Genomic DNA, 17,741 nt, shown 5'->3' with positions numbered 1-17,741 from the left:
TCCTATATGGAGAGGCAACAACAAGACAAGCCTTCAGCATTTCCTAAAATCAGATCAACCTTCTCAAGAATTTTCTGCCACTGCAATCTAAGTTTTCAGGCAGATATGGATCAGGGGTCACCTCAATCTTTCCACAACTTTTCTGTCTCAACGAATGTCAGCTTCAAAGCCCAACATAACCACGCAGATTTTTTTTTCCCTGCAAATTTTGTCTCCTCTACCCTCAGCGTGGAAGATCTGAATGTTCAGTATCCAAGCAAATAAGCTCTCCTGATCCATTTCAAAAGATTTCATACTCACTCTAGCACTCTTAAAGATGCCATCGCATGAAGAACTTTTGCAAGATTTTCTGCTCCAAAATCACAAATGTTATTATTGTACAAGCTGCAGACAACAAAACCAGTATAGTTACAATCAAATAATGAACAATGTAACAGATTATATTAGATCACGAAATTCTGGATATCATTGGTACATCTTAACTTCCAATTTTCCTTATCTAATTGCAGCTAATCATTTCATGTTTCTAAACAGTTTCATGGTTTCTATATCAAGCAAGGCAAATAGCCTTTTTCAGCTTACACAGCTACAGCAAAAATAGGTCTAGGATTCTTAATGAGTACTAAGAACACTCCTGACTACATCAGAGAAAATTAATAATCTGCAAGAAAATGAGGCTCAGATCTTTGGTGCACTGCATTCAAAAGATTTCAATGTGAGCAAATTATCCCAGAAGTGCACACCACAGTTTCTTGTATTCCCCCTGAGACACTTCATTCATGCCTATGCCAGAGATATAAATGAAGTGGAATGGGCCATTTGTCCCTTACCAGCAAGTATGCGCTACTTCATTGATGGCTTAGCAAGCTCTGCATACATGTAAGCTTGCAATGGATCATATTCTTGTGTGTGAATTTGTAAAGGGCATTATTAAGCACTAGGTATTATGAATTGGATTTAAAAATCAGTATGTTCATTGTTATATTCCTGAGATATGCTTCTGTATGACTACACTGGGTCATATGTTTATCTTCTCCTTTCAGGCTTTGTAGTCAAAACTTGGCTATTGCAAGTTGTGTGCACATGGATTCTGTTTTCAGTGATTTATGACAGAGACAGTAAGGTGTGTTATGTAAAACAACTGAACAGGACACAACCACTTACCTTAGTGTTGTTAACGAAGATAAGGAAGGAAGAGTTGTAGCTAGTTTCTCTGCACCCACATCTGTTATCTTATTCTGTGATAAGCTACAGTAGATGAGATGGCTTTGTTAGCTGAGCACATTTATTCTAATTGATTAATATATGGAGCAAATTGATTTTAGATGTTGTCCCGAACAACAAAGGTGATGCTACAATACAGTGTGATAAGGCCTAGAGTTACCATTAACCCAAGAGCTTTCCTCAGGATTTAAGATAACACAGTTTCAAGAGTCTTTCCTTACAAAAAAGATTAAATGTGGCACATTTCTGCAAAAAATGGAGAGCAGTAACTGGTACTTCTCAGTCAAAAACAAAAGCAGGAAAAAAGAAAGAAAAACAAATACCCAGAAAAATATTACTTTAAATGGACCCCAGTATCTAGTTCTGTGTGGTGAATGAGACACTGCACACATTTACACTCAGAAGTCTACTGACTTCAAAGGACTATAAGAAGGTAACGAGGCTGTGCAGGGACAAAATTAGAAAGGGCAAAGCTCATCTGGAGCTCAATCTGGCTACTGCCATTAAAGACAACAAAAAATCTTTTTACAAATACATCAACGCAAAACAGAGAACTAAGGAGAATCTCCATCCTTGACTGGATGCGGGGGGAAACTTAGTTACAAGAGATGAGGAAAAGGTGGAGGTGCTTAATGCCTTCTTCGCCTCAGTCTTTAGTGGCAATACCGGTTTTTCTCTGGATACCCAGTACCCTGAGCTGGTGGAAGGGGATGGGGAGCAGAATGTGGCCCTCACTATCCATGAAGAAATGGTTGGTGACCTGCTACAGCACTTGGATGTGCGCAAGTCGATGGGGCCGGATGGGATCCACCCGAGGGTACTGAGAGAACTGGCAGAGGTGCTGGCCAAGCTGCTTACCATCATTTATCAACAGTCCTGGCTATCGGGGGAGGCCCCAGTTGACTGGCGGCTAGCCAACGTGATGCCCATCTACAAGAAGGGCTGGAGGGTAGACCCGGGGAACTATAGGCCTGTCAGTTTGACCTCAGTGCCAGGAAAGCTCATGGAGCAGATTATCTTGTGTCGTCACGCGGCACTTGCAGGGCAAGCAGGTGATCAGGCCCAGTCAGCATGGGTTTATGAAAGGCGGATCCTGCTGATCTCCTTCTATGACAAAGTGACGCACTGGGTGGATGAGGGAAAGGCTGTGGATGTGGTCTACCTTGACTTCAGCAAGGCTTTTGACACCATCTCCCACAGCATTCTCCTCAAGAAACTGGCTGCTCTTGGCTTGGACTGGCGCACGCTTCGTTGGGTTAAAAACTGGCTGAATAGCTGGGCCCAAAGAGTCGTGGTAAATGGAGTCAAGTCCAGTTGGAGGCCTGTCACTAGTGGCGTTCCCCAGGGCTCGGTGCTGGGTCCGGTCCTCTTTAATATCTTCATCGATGATCTGGACGAGGGCATTGAGTGCACCCTCAGTAAGTTCGCAGATGGCACCAAGTTAGGTGCGTGTGTCGATCTGCGTGAGGGTAGGAGGGCTCTGCAGGAGGATCTGGATAGGCTGCACCGATGGGCTGAGGTCAACTGCATTAAGTTCAACAAGGCCAAGTGCCAGTCCTGCACCTGGGGCGCAAAAACCCCAAGCAGAGCTACAGGCTGGGAGATGAGTGGTTGGAAAGCTGCCAGGCAGAGAAGGACCTGGGAGTGATGGTGGATAGTCGGCTGAATATGAGCCATCAGTGTGCTCAGGTGGCCAAGAAGGCCAACAGCATCCTAGCTTGCATAAGCAGCAGCATGGCCAGCAGGGCTAGGGAAGTGATTTTCCCCCTGTACTCGGCTCTGGTGAGGCCGCACCTTGAGTACTGTGTTCAGTTTTGGGCCCCTCGCTACAAGAAGGACATCGAGGTACTCGAGCGAGTCCAAAGAAGGGCAACGAAGCTGGTGAGGGGCCTGGAGAACAAGTCCTACGAGGAGCGGCTGAGGGAGCTGGGCTTGTTCAGCCTGGAGAAGAGAAGGCTCAGGGGCGACCTTATCGCTCTCTATGGGTACCTCAAGGGAGGCTGTAGCGAGGTGGGGGTTGGCCTGTTCTCCCACGTGCCTGGTGACAGGACGAGGGGAAATGGGCTTAAGTTGTGCCAGGGGAGTTTTAGGTTGGATGTTAGGAAGAACTTCTTTACTGAAAGGGTTGTGAGGCATTGGAACAGGCTGCCCAGGGAAGTGGTGGAGTCACCATCCCTGGAAGTCTTTAAAAGACATTTAGATGTAGAGCTTAGGGATATGGTTTAGTGGGGACTGTTAGCGTTAGGTCAGAGGTTGGACTCGATGATCTTGAGGTCTCTTCTAACCTAGAAATTCTGTGATTCTGTGATTCTGTGACTACAAAACTGGATAGTTTCTAGAGCAGAAAAATGAAAGCTAGAGACATATGACAGCAAACTACCTTTTCCCGCTTTAAAAATCAGATCACTGCTGTTCCTGTAGAGACTCCTGACTATGAGAGGCTCTGACTGGGGTTGGCTACTCATCCCTCTCTCACTCCCTCAGTAAAGTCAGAAGCAGCAAGGTGAGCTCACCTAGAATCCCTACTTCCACATTACTCCATTTCCTTTTGTTTTCTCCTGCCCTTTGATTTTTGCTGCCCCAAGGATATATCAATGTATCTGCCTTGGTCTGGCATTCATCGTTTTTCCCTGCATTGCGATAACTTTTGAGGCAGCTGTCTGAAACATTTAAATAAATCATATACACCTTGTTCTTTTTTTTTTTTTAAATGGAATGTGCGCTCGCTGTTTTAGGGAAAAAGTTAAATTATTATCCTTGAATGGAAATAAGGAATTGTCATAGGATTAAGCTATTTCTCTAATGAATGTACAGATTAAATATGTCCATAGACTAATTATCATGCCCATGGGTTAGTTATGCCCATAGTTGTTAACACACAGTCCCTTAAGCTCTTGGTTTGATATATTTCTTTTAAAAGAATTCCAGAACTGTTAACCTTGAAACTTACTTCAATATTTCCAGTGATCTCAGTGTTGGAAAGACTTCAGATAGACTCTTTGCTCCTTCATCTCCTATGCCATTTTCACTCAGAGCATCAAGGCTGGGTGACGACAAAAAAGAGAGAATTAGCTTCCCTTTTAAACTAAATTTTCATGGTTTGTTCACCTCAGAGACCACTCTGTATATCTTGAGAAGCTACTTCTCTGCAGTGGCCTCAATCAGCAAGAACCATCACACAAATTCCATTTTCTCTAATAAGCAGCTTTCTGCTTCTCAAATTTATAGCCTAAGAGTTTTTTTTTCACTAGTTGAATGGCTTGACACATTCCCTTTGATATGCAAATGGTAGCACTTAATGCCTCACTTCCACCATATGCTGAAGATTATTAAAGTGTTTATGAAATAGCTGTGTTCCAGCCATGCTGAAATGAGATTTCCTGTGCACACAGAAACACAAAGCTGACAAAATCCAGCAGATGTCCTAAGTCCCTGCCTAAACATCAACTTTCCTGATAGAAAGCATTAGAAATTAAGTTTTTCCTCATTCGGGTATCCAGATGGAGAGAGTTTTAGGTAGTCACAATTTCAGATACCGAATCCCCTTCCAATCTGATAGACAACACTATGATACATTGGGCTTGTTCCATTTTCAGAGCACTACTGTTTTCCCAAAATATAAAAAGGCCAGATACAACAGAGAGAAATGGCCAATAGATTGATCCATTGTGACCAAATGCCCTCTTCCCTCTGGTATGATGGCAAAGTATTGGCTATTGCTACAATTGTTTCTAGTGTAAAGCAGTTTAAAATTCAGAAGCTTAAAATTCAGCAGCTTAAAAATCAGAAAATCCCCAGCAGTTGCTCCCTCCCCCCTCCCTCTCTGGGATGGGTGAGAGAAATGGGAAAATGAAGCCTGTGGGTTGAGATAAAGAAAATTTATTAAGACAGGAAAATAACAATAACAATAATAATAATAATAATAATAATAGTACTACTACTAATAATGTGTACGAAACAAGTGATGGACAATGCAATTGCTCAACATCTGCTGACTATGTCCAGCCTATGGGGACTGATGTCCCCAAGCAGCCGGTCCCCCCACCCCGGCCAGCCACCCCTCTATATTGTTTAGCATGACGCCAGATGGTATGGAATACCACCTTTGGTCACTTTGGGTCAGCTGTCCTGGGTCTGTCCCCTCCCAGCTCCTGCTGCACCCCTAGCCTGCCCGCTGGCAGGACAGAGCAAGAAGCTGGAAAGTCCTTGGCTTGGTGTAAGCACTGCTCTGCAACAATTAAAACATCAATGCATTATCAACACTCTTCTCATCCTAATCCAAAACATAGCACCCTACCAGCTACTAGGAGGAAAATTAACTCTGTCCCAATTGAAACCAGGACAGATGGTTTGCCTTGAGAGAGAATACATACTGGATTTCTTAACAAATTATTTCTAACGATGCTGCTGGTAAAGGAAGATGCATGTGAAGAATAAAACTAGGTACTAGTTGAGTTTATCTTTTTTTTCAGTCTTTATATCTTTTACATGGAACAAACCCACAAAAGCCCAGTCTCATACAAGTGCTACCAGAAGTTGAAGATGCTGGTTGACACCAGAGGGTGCACAGCACAGGCACACATAGTGAAGCTTACCCCAAAATGCAACACTACTGCTGGTTCAGTAGGAAACCTGTTCTCTCCTGATGCAGACATGAGAGTGAGTCCCTCAGAGACCTCACTACATGGGAGTCTGAGGCTGGAGCCCATTATGGAACTTGTATGAAGAAATCAGAAATCCATGGGCACCCCATGGGGCACTGCATGAAATCTTTCTCACAAGATATTAATCACTGAGTAACACACAAGAAGGTGACCAAAGGTCTGTCAAATGGACCACTATCGAGCATCTTAACAGAGCTGAAGGGCCATAGTTCATATTCTGCAGTTATATTCATTGAATGTTTTTGTTGTTCAGTTTGTTCATTGAAACAAATAGCCTGTTGGAAATACAGTGTTTCTTGGGTACATCAGCTCCTCCACCATTACGGGCTGCTGAGGAGCAGCATTAGCAAGGTTAATCTTTAGCATTACTCACTCTAAATGCTGAAGTGATGGAAATGACGGCAGAATTTCCACAAGTTTTAGAAATCCCTGAAGGCCATATGCTGGACCTAGACTGGAAGAAAATAAACAAATATATAGACGTGCAGCAGTTGTTTCATGCTCAGAAACAGCAAAAGGTATAAATCTGTAAAGTCCTTCCTCTACAGCTTCAGATTCAAGCTAGTTGACATTCCTCAGAAGCATCCATTCCCTACAGTCTGCAGGGAGGACTTCTGCTCTGAAGCCTCCAGATGAGGATCAAGCAAGGCTGAGGTCAAACAGAACAGAGCTGTTTGCACAGATGTGGTCTGCACAGAAGTGGCACATGCAGAATAGCAAGTGCAAGACTCCTCTTGTTTGTTTTAGATTCCTGTATTTCTGTTCTTTTGTTTGTTTGTTTGTTTTGTTTGTTTGTTTTGTTTGTTTGGTTTTGTTTTCCTTCAGGTCTTTCATTTTAAGTATTATAATCTTGATAACAGAGATGAAAAAATATTCACAATTTTTTCAAACTATTGGCAATTCAGACTAACTTAATGTTAACATTCTACTGCAGCTCAAAGCATAAACTGAACTTCAGTGTTCCAGCTCCAAGTATTTGTTCATCATATTGGTCCTTCAGATACTAATCTCATTTGGAGTTTCCTTGGTATCAGAACATGTTCAGCCTAATTAAAAGGACCGGAATTTTAACCAAAATTATAAATTAAAAGAAAAGTAGGAGAGAAACTGAGAAGAGAAAACAGCATAAAATCAGAAGTGAAGCCAAGCACAATAGTTCTAGACTAGGTCAGAAGAAAAGAGCAAGAAATAGATGAAGACCTGGTGAGAGTTCTCCATTGCTCTGGTGCAATTTCTGCCCAAATTACTCCACACTCTACGGAAGGATACTTTTAGGCAGCAGAATGTAGAAAGATCTACATTTGGGGCTGCATGCAGTTTATGAAAAAAGTAGGTATTAATACACCCCATTTTTCAAGCCAGCGTTTCCAAGTCAGTCTTCTTCCAGGAAAAGGTGCTGAAGATTTTATTTGGAAGGTGTTCTCTGACCTTTTCCTCTCATGGCCTAAGCTCTGATTGGGCAGAAAACTAATGCCAGAAGACTCATATAGAACAGTTGAGCATTTCTGGGGAAAAAGTATTTCACAGGTATAGCACAATCAAGAAATTTTGCATACTGGAATAAGATCTGCATCCGATAATATGGAGGTAAATTTCAGTAAAATCAAAGAAAACTGATAGAACCATGTTGATCCGTACCACTGCAGGATCCAGAAATGGCATATTTTGAGTTTTGCCCATAAATTAATCAATCTAGTTGAGACAAACAAAATCTAAATAAGTGGGGTTTACTTGATTCTTTACCATAAACTAACTACACACTGTAGCCAATATCCATAACTCAGTCTTAAAAGTAATCAAATGTCAATCAACAGAGAAGCATTTCACTTACGCAAATTCTATTTTTCTCAGGTTCTTTATAGCAGTAATTTCATAGCTGCTGCAACCAGAGGCATCTTGCATGCTAAATAAATCACAGTAGAACATGAACATGAGAAAAATTTTAGCAACCAAAACAGTGCATTAAAAATAAGTTCAGAGGAAATATCATAAATGAGCCTACCAACTGATTATCTCCTGCATTTCTACAAGGTCTGAAAGGTCACTGACATCCTTCATTGTCTTTGCCTTAAAGGGATCGAGAACAAATTTTTCTGTTGACAGTTTCAGCATTTCATAGTCTTTTGTCTGTTCTAAGTATTTCCATAGCCTGATTGTATCACCAAGGGAGGCCCTGTGAAGTGATAAAACACAAAGTCAACAGATATAACTGTGGTTGTTGCAGGAAAGTGTCATCTACCTGCAGCCCTACGAATGACACTTGTATTTACAAAGAATGACCAACCTGAATGATGCCACATTCTTCAGGCCAACCAAGTCTTTTAGCCCCTGCATGTCAATGTTGCTGTTTTGCAAATCCAAGGAAAACTCTTTTCTTGACCTTTTTAAAGTAGAGTAGAGTACATGAACATCTGGTGGTGTAATAAAAATGCCATGAAAAGACAGGTCTGTCTTGAGCCTTAAGGTCACATGCTGCAACAGATAATTGTATTGTGTTTCATATATGCAGTGTAAAAGCTCGAGTAATCTCTCTGGACAGAGGTCATTTATCTGCAACCTTCTGACATATTTCAGGAGTGTTTTCTGCTTCTTGGTGGATTGTTTTATTTCCTTATTAGAAAGGGAGCAGAAGTAGGCGTCATCCTGGAGGAACAACAATCCAGCCAAAAATCGAGGCACTAAGTCTAACCAGTTATAAGGCTTTTTCTTCTTGGATGGAAAAGACAGGTACTTTGTTAGACTTTTATCCTTCACATCTTCTGCTAATAAAAGGTGAAGCGCACCCAAGAAATTCTGAATGACAAAATCGGAGAATGTGGTCCCAAGTTCCTCCTCCTCAGTATCTGAATGTTTGGGGAATGCAAATGGCAGGAAAAATCCATATTTCAGAGCAAATTCTTTAAGTTCCTTAGAAGGAAGAATATCACTTCTCATGGTACTTTGGTGCTTTTCTCCAAGATACCAGGCTATACGGGCTAGTGTAGCAAGGCACTTTTGATTTTGCACAGCTGTAACATCTGTTTGCATAGGTATTATCTTTTGCTGAACAAATTTCAGGAAAAGTGTAGTAAGAGTTGAAGGAAGGCCTTTGTCTCCCATTTCAAGTACTGTCTCACAGAGAAAACAAACAAATCTACATATAACAGGGCTGTAACAATGACTGAAGAGGTACTCACTCTCTTTGATTAATTTCAGTGCATTATCACAGTAGGGTAATCCTTCAAAGTATTTGGTTATGTACAATTCTCTCTGCTGAGGAGAGAATCCTACTATTTCAATAGTCTTATCCACTTTGGACACATACTGGTTCACCTTGTCTTTTGGTCTTCCTGTAAGTAATAAAGTACAGCCACTGAGTATTTTTTTTTGGATAAGTCCTGAAAGCAGCTCCTTTATACTGTACAAGCCTTTGTCAGGCTGTCTGTCTGAGCAACGAGGAAAATTCTCATGGTCATGCAACCCTTCAAAACCATCAAAAACCAGAAGGACTTTAGCAGGATTTTGCAATATGTACTCAAAGATCTCGTTGCTTCCCTCTTGAGGTTTTACAAAAAAATAAAGAAACAGATCCTTCAAGCTGTAACACTTCTCAGGCAAGCTTATTTGTTTGCAGTCAAACCAAAAGAGAAATTCAAACTGAGGAAACTCTCCATTGGACCAGTCCTGACAGATCTTCTGTACAAGAATGCTTTTGCCCATTCCTGCTTTTCCCAGCACCACAATCACTTTAGTCTCTAAATCTTTACCTCCTGGGATTTGAAATATTTGGCTTCTTTCAAGTGATGCCTTTTCCTTCCATTGTAGATTGTAAGTTACCAGCTCCTTTTCCATTGCTTTTACACTGTGCTTTCCAGTCTTGGTTTCAATTTGGTTTTGCACAAGTGTACCATCAATAAACAAGTGATCAAGAGTCACTTCACGCTCCATGGCCACATATTTGCATATGTCTCCGAAGTAATCCTTAAGCGCTCTACAGAAAACTTCCACTGACCCTGGAGAAATAACACAAACATGCAAACTGAAGAAGACAGTCCAAAAACTGCAACATTGTTTCAGAGTGGTTTAATTACATAATTGTAATATGGTTGAAATACATCAGCTCCCATTCTCCCATTGAGCATTTAGGTCTGGATTTATCCCATGTAACTCCAGGTACTTCAATTGGCAGTGCAGAAAACAGAGACACCTTTACACCTAAGATCTGAATCACTCTGGAGGTATCTATGCAATAGCTGAGTACATTAACCTTCTAAGTAGGACGTACAACTAGATGTCTAAAAATGTACAAGTCAAAGATCTTAAAAACAGGAACTGCGCTCAACAACTTGGAACACCTTCACAAATTGTTGTGAATGACAATTCCGATAACAAGTTTATTTTTCTATAGACAAGAAAAGAGCAACATTTGTCAAAAAATGTGGAAGTTTCAAGTTTGAGGGATCTAAACTCACTTGGTCTTTTGAAAAGTTCTTCAGAAGGAATTAGAGGAACTTGGACTTCTTTGAATATTTCTAAGCCTGGAGAAACATAACAATACAGTTGAGAAAGACACCTTAATGGTCACTGATTCAGATTTACTAGTTATAACAGTAGACTAGTTCCAAATTTTCAAGTTCATTACAATATAAACCATGTACCGTCCAGAGAGAGATAATTGTTATTTTTAACATGAGAAAGGTAAAAAAAAGCTCCAAAGTGTACATTTCAGCTGACATGAACTCTTGCAGACCTTATGACACTAAACAAGATGACACCTTCACAATGGTGTGAAGAAGACAAAATGATAACAAGCTGACATCCACTGTTGTCTTCAAATGTCAGTGTGCATAAATTCATATTCACACATAAGACTTCTTTATGTCATCAAAAGTAAGAGCTTCCTTTTGTTATTCTATTCCTCATGAGCAGGTATTAAGTATGAAAGTCACAGATAAGTGACATAGTGACATGTAAAAACTTGACTATTGGTAACAGAGTTTACCTATTACTCTTCTGACAAAGTACTGTCACCTGTCCAATTTTCTTTTTTCTTTTTTTTTTTTTCAAACTGTTTTCAAACTACTGCAGACCCTTCACACTTAATCAGATGAGCAGTGTCTGCCATACACAAAGAAAACTGGAAATTTTATCAGAAAGCGTATTTTCTACAAATATATGATTAATGACAAAGCGTCAGTTCTGTCAAAATGTTTGGTAGCAAAGGCTTTAAGTGGCAGGACAGAGACTAACAAACCTAAACTCACCAATAGTTTTGTGGTAAACACATTCAAGAGAAATGTGAAAGAAACAGGTACATTTCCCTAGATTTGCACAACTGTATTTATTGTCATAATAATTGGTTCATTCTGATGTAGAATGTGGCAATAAACAGTACAAAGCTTAATCTTTTGATCTGGAAATTAATTCCTATTATGCACAGCAGCAACAGGGGTAATGGTTAGAGTTCAGAGGGGCTTCTACCAAGGAAGCACCCACAGACTTCTGATAAGTAAGTCCTTCTTCCAGTAAGACAATACATTTGATATAAGAGTTCTCTCCTGGTAGAAGAAATATCCACTGAAGATATTAAATAAAGAAGGATATGCCTGATTTTGATTTTACTAGTTATTTCATTTAATAAAAATAACAGAATAGAAAACCAAGAAAAGCTGTAATGAGATATTTAGATAGGAAGCAGCATTGGTCAAACCAATCAGGTGTTAATGACATTAAAAAAGAAAAAAAAAAAAGTAATGGTTAGTAATGGTTTGGGATCTTATATGCTTTTTTTTTTTTGTTCCTGCATTAGGAGTTCTGAGGTTTGTGACATAGTCACATACATTGTGCTGCTGTAAATCAATCAGAAATTACTATTATTGTGGATTCCCCAAAGCAGCATCCAACTTTTACGAGTATTTCCCCACATCTAGGGTTATTTGACTATTAATCCCCACTTTAAAATTTTGCTCTTATGAGCTGTGCTAGCCACCAGAGGGCAACGAAACACTTGTACTAAGCTGCAAGTAGCTGTAATCACCAGGATACACAGAGATAAGAAACTGAGTAACCACTGAAATCGAACTCCCAGGTCTAAAAGCTGAGAGTTGGAAGTGCAAGGGAAAAGTCTGCTACGAGTGTGACTGTTACAGCCTGACCAAGACTCTGATATATATGCATTTATTTATAAGTCTTTCTGTATTAGGCGTCTGCATCATTTAGTCAAAGACATCAGTTTGGTTTCAGGGCTTCCATAAGAGCTGACCGCAGCCTGGCTTCCAGCACAGAGCATTTAAGATGCCCAGGACAAGTGAGTACCAGCACAACTTGCAGTTTTGATTGTGCTCATACATACTGGGCTTTTGTAATAGTTTTAACCAGGTAAGACTGGTCTTTGTAGCAAACTGAATTGGCTACTAATATATAACTGACCCAGTAGCTCTAAAACCCCTTATCTGCCTCATTTTTTGCCTATTAGACTAAGCAGTCTGTGATCAATACAAAGGAAGAAATGTCTCTATTTTTTCTTCTCCTGAATAAGGTCAACATGAGTAAAGCCTGCAGGGTTTGAACTGTCTTTGAGTAGAAGGAATGTGTTCCCTCTTCCAATACAAAGTACTGTACATATAAAAAATAATTTCACACTTACCACATACATTAACTCGAAAACTCGGGGAAAACATTGTTTCAGTGGAGGTAGTCAGTGCTAGCGAGAAACAAATGATAGTTTTGAGTGTATCACAGCTACCAGTGACCAAAATGAGAGAGCTTAGCACCTTGCCGGCAGCAGTGACTTTCCAGTACTTTCTGTCTACTTATGTGGATAATAGATTATTGTACTTACCTGGATATGCTATAATACTTGATGTGCCATTTCCTATTAAAAAATTATTTTTCTGCTGAGCAAGATCTGCAAAGTCTACATTCTCTTGTTTGTCTTTCATGCCAAAGGGTAGACACTCTGGAATCAAAGGTGCTGAAGATCCTGAAACTGACAGCAGAATCATTACTGTCCTGTTTTTAAAGGCTCCTTGTTTCCAAAAGTTTCTAAAAACAGAAAAGGTTTTCTCAAAGCTACTTATCTTTCTTTGTATGTTCTAGGCAAATACTACCAGCTGAGAGTTTATGAGTTCATAGAATCACTTGAGAGCCACAGAATCCATTAAACAAACCATTAAAAGGATGATGAATGGGAAATATAAAGGATTACCCACCTTTTAGTGACCATTGTGTCTTGACAGTCAAAAAACAAAGTCTATTAATATAAGGCACAGTACACAGGGCAAAGTCTGTAAATGTATGGACCACAGATCCTCCAGAAGAGAAAACGTGTAGAAAATGTATGTATCCACTACATATCTGAATTAATTTTTACCATTCTTTGCACTGTCTTTCTCACAGAATTGTACAACACAAATGTACAAGCAGCTAGCAAGCGTCCTCCCTCTGAACTTGCACCAGGGAATTTTTTGTTGATGGAGTGCTTGCAACTCAATCACCCATAGCCCCGAGTTTCTGTGGGTGTGACACAATTTCTTATGATACTTTGTGCTGCCTCAACTAGCTTCAGATACTCCAAGACTTCAAACTTATGCAATTGTTTTTGATTCTTTTCCAGCACAGATTTAACAGCAAAGACTATTGGACTGTGAGTCTTTGTCATGAGCACTTTCCAGTATACCCTGCACACCCTCTGCTACACAACATGATCAAAACAAGGTGACTATACAGCCCATCACTTGGATTAGTACTTGCTTTTTGTGAACAAAATTCCACACTAGATTTTGCTCTACTATTGCTAATACACTAATAGTATATATATCACTTCAAATATAATTACCTAGCAGCCCTTTACAAACACCTGAATGAGAAAGAAATTGAAATTAAAAACAAGTTTATTAATGAAAAATTTGTGATTTCATATTCTTAAGACCAATAGATAATTATTTAGATTAGTGTACATTAAATAACTCTGTTCTGTTTTTTAATCAAACAGTATTTCAACAATTAAACGGAAGATTCATTCTATTTCATTATGGCAATGCACTTCAAATTTTCCTTGAATACTTTCATTGTCTTAGTGGGAGCAGTTTTAAGTGCTACATTGAAATGGCTGCCATATTTGGTTTTTCTCCACCATTGTTCATGGTCAACAACTGGACTTACAAGGTAAAAAAAATCACCCTGTACAAGAGTGCACAGGCATAGCTGTCCTGTACATACCAGGAATTACAAAACTTCTTCCCAGTGCATTGATAGCGGGAACAGAAAAGGACATGTGCTGGTGAGTTAGCGAGGTGGAGCTAGCTGGATGGCTGCTGAGAGGCATAGCCAAGAAACTGCCATTCCTTGTAGACACTGCAGGGGCATCCACTTGGAAAAAAAGAAAACAGGAGACAAAAAGAAATGGAGAAAGTTATTTTATGGCTAGCAACTAAGTGGGCCAGAGGAGAGGTCTTTCAAGAAGCGGTCAAATGGGAAGGGAGGCTTACATGTAGTACGTGATTTCATTTGCTTAGTGAAAGTTTCTTATATATTAATTGAGATATACTTTGCTTTAAACTGGTCTGCTGGTTTCCCTGGTGTTGCCACACCCTTATTCTCAGAGCTGGTTGTGTTGCTGCCTGTCTAGCAGCAACAATCAAGTTTATATTTAATCACTTCCTGTGGTCTAATGGTTAGTCAAGAGATACAAACCTGTAGTTTGGGTAGGACGTTTTTACGTTGTCTATCAGAAACTGATGTGTTATTATAGAAATCTATTTTTTTACTGTGGTCTATATATAAACAAGCTTTTAAAGGTGCTTTTTGGTTTGTGTGTAAATAAGCACATAAAATTCCCACATAATTTCCTATCTGAGAACCACTGTGTTACTAAGATTTAAAAGATCAAGTACTGTTATAGCTCCACCTAGCCACAAAAGATTAGGCCAATCTGAAGTTTAATTTCGTTCAACTCCTTTGAAATATTTTGGGTTTATTACTGAACTTTAGTCCACATTATCCTCTTCACTGTAGAGACATTATTTTTTGAAGAGGTAGTCTGTTTGCCTTTTTTAAGATCATACAGTGACACTCATTTTGTAATAGGGAAGATAATTTCTGATTTTGTTGTGTAGCTCAAATTTCTGTCAATAAGCTTTTTTTTTTTTTTTTTTTTTTTGGCCTCAGTACTTACACTGTCAATCTATATTTAGTCCTTCCACCAGCACCTTTGTTGGGTCAGTTAAAGTGAAGAGAGTGACAGTATTCTCAGCACTTTCTGAAAAAGGGTAGGTGAAGCTTTACAAAGTATGTTAGCTCTGCCATGATTCTGTACACCACAGACTAGAATGCAAGCCCTTTTGGTGAGGTGTTTTACATTCACTTTATTTATTTTAATCAGGAACCGATGTGCCATTTCCCTATCAAAACTCTCTTTGTTAGCATGGCATAAACGTAAGCTTTAAAAAGTGCCAAATTTGTAAAGGAATTTAAACAGATAGGCGATAATCTGCCTTTAATACCTACTAATTGCCTAGAAATTTAACTGCATTTGAATAACCTAAAACCAGCAAGGACCAGTTCATGAGGAAGTCTGTTTACCTTTCCAAATCCATCCAGCTGATTCTGCTCAATCTCTTGCCAGAAATCCACATGAACACTGGAAAATCAGTTCGGGTCACAGTTGCCTGGCTGTATGTGCCCTGGCTGTGACTTTTATTCAGACTAAACCAGTACTTAGAAACTGCAGGCCTCAGGTGTGCTGAGGTGCAGTCCCAGGATCCAAGCTCCATCTGGATGGCTCTCTAGGTGGCAAGGTACTTTTGGCTACCTGTCCCAATACATAAAAGGCTATGGAGTTTGGTGCAATCAGAGCTTCTCTCAGGAAGCCTCAGAAACACACAAGGATGCATATAGCACTTCAAAACACGGTATATCTTCATTCAGAGGTAATTGCTTTCACATTTTTTGAAAGAGTATTTTGCTGCATTAGCTGTATCTGAGATGCTCATTTAGCCTATAGCTGGGTTAAGAACTTGAACACTCATTTACTCTGGGGAACAAGTTACAGCTTGTGTGCTGGCTGCAGTTACTGCCTTGTGGATGCTCTGAGAGCGTGCAACACCTAGAAATTACCCTTTCTCCAAATTCTTACTTTGGTGTAAAGGACTGTAGAATATGGACTGGTCCAAGAAGCAGTTTCTTCACTGTTATTTTTACTAGGATATTTCACTGTATGTTTGGAAGGTGTCACACTTAAGCCATAGTTTGGCATTTCCTGCCAAACAAAATTTTGATTCTCTTTTGTTGTCACATAACCCATAATAAACAAAAAGTGTACACGATAAGCTATGAAGATTGCCATTGGTCTGCTTTCTGCCCTCAGATGAGTTTAGAGGAGTTCAGCTGTGTCTCTGTTGATGCAAAGGACATAATTTTTCTATTGCCCAACAGAAATCTGTGCTTTTGAGGCATAAGGATCCTTCTGTCTCCAGACCACAGGACTGTAATCAGTCCTAAAATGAACATCTTAATACCTACTGATAAGAGATCATTGATTTCTTGCATCATAAATTAGACTGAGGTGTATAATAAGAGGTATATGATTCTACAGTTATTTCTACCCTACTGGAAGCACTGAAACATGAAAACACACCTCTGTGTTATATCATCAAATCTACAAGAACAGACTTTCTCTAGAAGGTAGAGCCACAACATTTAACAGAGGAAGGCACTATGGAACAAAAGACAACATATGTTCAATAACCTTTTACTGTTCAGCCAATATCTTACCAATTTTCTTGTATTTGGGTTCTGAAACATCAGCACAACTCTCTATGGAGCCTAAAAATGCTGAAAGAAAAAAAAAGGTGATATTAAGTGACAGAAATGGAATCCAGTTTGTCATTTTTAAGTGTCCATTGTGGAAACTAATTTTAACTTTTTAAAGTAGAAGGAGATGCTAGCAGTTTCAATTCAGCTATTTCAGAACTGCATGAGTCCAATATATTAAACATGAATGTGAATAGTCTCATATTATTTTACAATACTGAAGTTTGAATTGGGCTTCAGATTATTATTTTTTTTTTTTGCCACTAATCAAACATTTTTGCAGTTCTTGCTGTTAAAAAGGGAATAGTTCAACTAAAGTTCAACTAATGCTTGATAAGCTACAGATATACTGAAAACAAAATTAAAATTTTCACATGGATGACAAAAAAAAGGGGGAAGAAATATAACACACTTAATGTTATGTTAGAGGACAACAGATTCTGCAAATTATGACGAATGTGCTGGGGTGAGATTTTACTTCCAGCCCATAGAGGGTAAACAAAGTCAGAGGAAGCACATCTGTTTATGTCAGTGAAGAACTATAGGAGGAATATACTGAGGCTGCTTTTAAAATCAAAGTACCCTAATGCATATTTGGAATCCAAACACTACAGACTTTCAAGCTCTCACCATTTTTTACTTACTTCTTTTGTGACATTTCTGCATCTTTACATCAGTAAATATCTCAGTGTTTTCAGCAGTCATTTCATCCAAAATAAGGCTCCCTGCTAAAAAGGTGAAATATTGCAAATGTCAACCTTTGTTCTCCTAGAAATATTCCAGGAGGAGGTAAAAGGAAAAGAAAGATACCAGCAGAAAGCAAACATGCTCCAAATAAAAGATGGAAACCAAAAATCATGCAGTAAAACATATCCAAATCTATACAATTTAGAAAGCCCTCAGAACTCTGGCCAAAGACTCTCTCACTGTGTGACATTAATCTACTGTGGCAAATTCAGTGGCTACTAAAACACAAGTACTTCTCAATGCTCTAATGACAAGCAAAGGATTAAACATCACAGCTGATTCACAGATATATTTTTTGTGTGATCTCAGTATTAC

The 17,741-nt window shown here is 39.4% G+C and overlaps 1 protein-coding gene across 1 annotated transcript in view; it reads right to left on the bottom strand.

Annotated features, from left to right (window-relative positions):
- The window catches only part of CIITA (class II major histocompatibility complex transactivator), a 32,908-nt gene that overhangs the window by 1,821 nt on the left and 13,346 nt on the right, over positions 1-17,741 (bottom strand). The window contains exons 5-17 of the mRNA XM_032197798.1: positions 17,324-17,407; positions 16,641-16,700; positions 14,088-14,237; positions 12,709-12,855; positions 12,514-12,570; positions 10,340-10,405; positions 8,173-9,880; positions 7,891-8,061; positions 7,720-7,791; positions 6,262-6,342; positions 4,175-4,267; positions 1,165-1,248; positions 301-384 (exon numbers count right to left, since the gene is read on the bottom strand). Coding sequence (XP_032053689.1) covers positions 301-384; positions 1,165-1,248; positions 4,175-4,267; positions 6,262-6,342; positions 7,720-7,791; positions 7,891-8,061; positions 8,173-9,880; positions 10,340-10,405; positions 12,514-12,570; positions 12,709-12,855; positions 14,088-14,237; positions 16,641-16,700; positions 17,324-17,407 — 2,857 coding nt within the window. The remainder of the gene's footprint in view (positions 1-300; positions 385-1,164; positions 1,249-4,174; positions 4,268-6,261; positions 6,343-7,719; positions 7,792-7,890; positions 8,062-8,172; positions 9,881-10,339; positions 10,406-12,513; positions 12,571-12,708; positions 12,856-14,087; positions 14,238-16,640; positions 16,701-17,323; positions 17,408-17,741) is intronic.

Source organism: Aythya fuligula, chromosome 15 (assembly GCF_009819795.1).
Source record: "Aythya fuligula isolate bAytFul2 chromosome 15, bAytFul2.pri, whole genome shotgun sequence".
Classification (NCBI taxonomy): domain Eukaryota; kingdom Metazoa; phylum Chordata; class Aves; order Anseriformes; family Anatidae; genus Aythya; species Aythya fuligula.
This window is presented reverse-complemented; position numbering and strand designations above follow the sequence as displayed.